A 1,080-nucleotide genomic window follows, 5' to 3' on the forward strand; every position below is an offset into this window, starting at 1 on the left:
ACTAAAACTTGACTAGACTAAAAAGAGTATGAACGTGACTAAAACTAATAAAAACTAAAATGACAGTTTCACACAAAGACTAGACTAAAACTAAAATTAAAACAGGCCGCCAAAAACAACACTAGTCTCCTCTGAGATACATAAACGGTGTAAATACATCTAAATGCGATTTCAGATGCAGATTCCAGAAATGTTTTCTTATGTTGGAATGAAAGACACTAAGTAAAATACATAAAACACCACCCACTAACAACACATACACAACGCATGAACATGCACAGGAACACATATTACGTGGATCTGAATCATTCACTTTCTCGGTTTATTATCATCAAAATAGACACTAGATTCAGTATATACCATGGTCATGCAACAGATTATGACAGTTATGAATGTGTGATTATGTCATGTGGACTTACGGGACGAGAGCTTCCTGTATGTTCCCCCACACCTGTTTACCCACCATCACGATCACTAACTGAGTGGTTAACTCAATCAAACAGCCGCCTGGCTCGCACTGAAAACACAATTATGATGATCAGAAATAAACCGGTCTAATAAGTATAATATTAAACGATAATGTATATTTTCATGAATGTATTTTACTATTATCCTTAAAGGGTTAGTTCACCCAAAAATGAAAATTAGGCTGTGTTTTACTCATCCCAGAGGCATCCTAGGTGTATATGACTTTCTTCTTTCAGACGAATCCAGTCGGAGTTACAGTATATTAAAAATTGTCCTGGCTATTCCAAGCTCTATCATTGCAGTCAGCGTTGCAGTGCTTCAGTCCAAAAGAAGTGAAATAAAAAGCGCCCATCCATAAAAAAGTGTCTCACACGGGGGGTGAACAAAGGCCTCCTGTAGCGAATCGATGCGTTTTTGTGAGAAAATATCCATATTCAAAACGTAATGATCACTTTAATCTCGCTTGCGCCAACAGTTGTACACGGAAGCAGCTCCGGGCGGATGACGTATGAGTGCAGCGTTGCGCATGCGCCGGTGAGTCTCGTGAAAACCAACGTTTGTTAACAGGAGCAAAGGAAGCAAAGTTTCCTCTTGGCTTATATCGAAATCCTC

General features: G+C 39.0%; 1 protein-coding gene across 1 annotated transcript in view; it reads right to left on the reverse strand.

The window, feature by feature from the left end:
• The window catches only part of ano5a (anoctamin 5a), a 35,800-nt gene that overhangs the window by 8,602 nt on the left and 26,118 nt on the right, over positions 1-1,080 (reverse strand). Inside the window, exon 15 of the mRNA XM_016568454.1 lies at positions 420-517. Within this exon, the coding sequence (XP_016423940.1) occupies positions 420-517 (98 nt within the window). The remainder of the gene's footprint in view (positions 1-419; positions 518-1,080) is intronic.

Source organism: Sinocyclocheilus rhinocerous, unplaced genomic scaffold (assembly GCF_001515625.1).
Source record: "Sinocyclocheilus rhinocerous isolate Xijiao unplaced genomic scaffold, SAMN03320098_v1.1 scaffold921, whole genome shotgun sequence".
NCBI lineage: Eukaryota > Metazoa > Chordata > Actinopteri > Cypriniformes > Cyprinidae > Sinocyclocheilus > Sinocyclocheilus rhinocerous.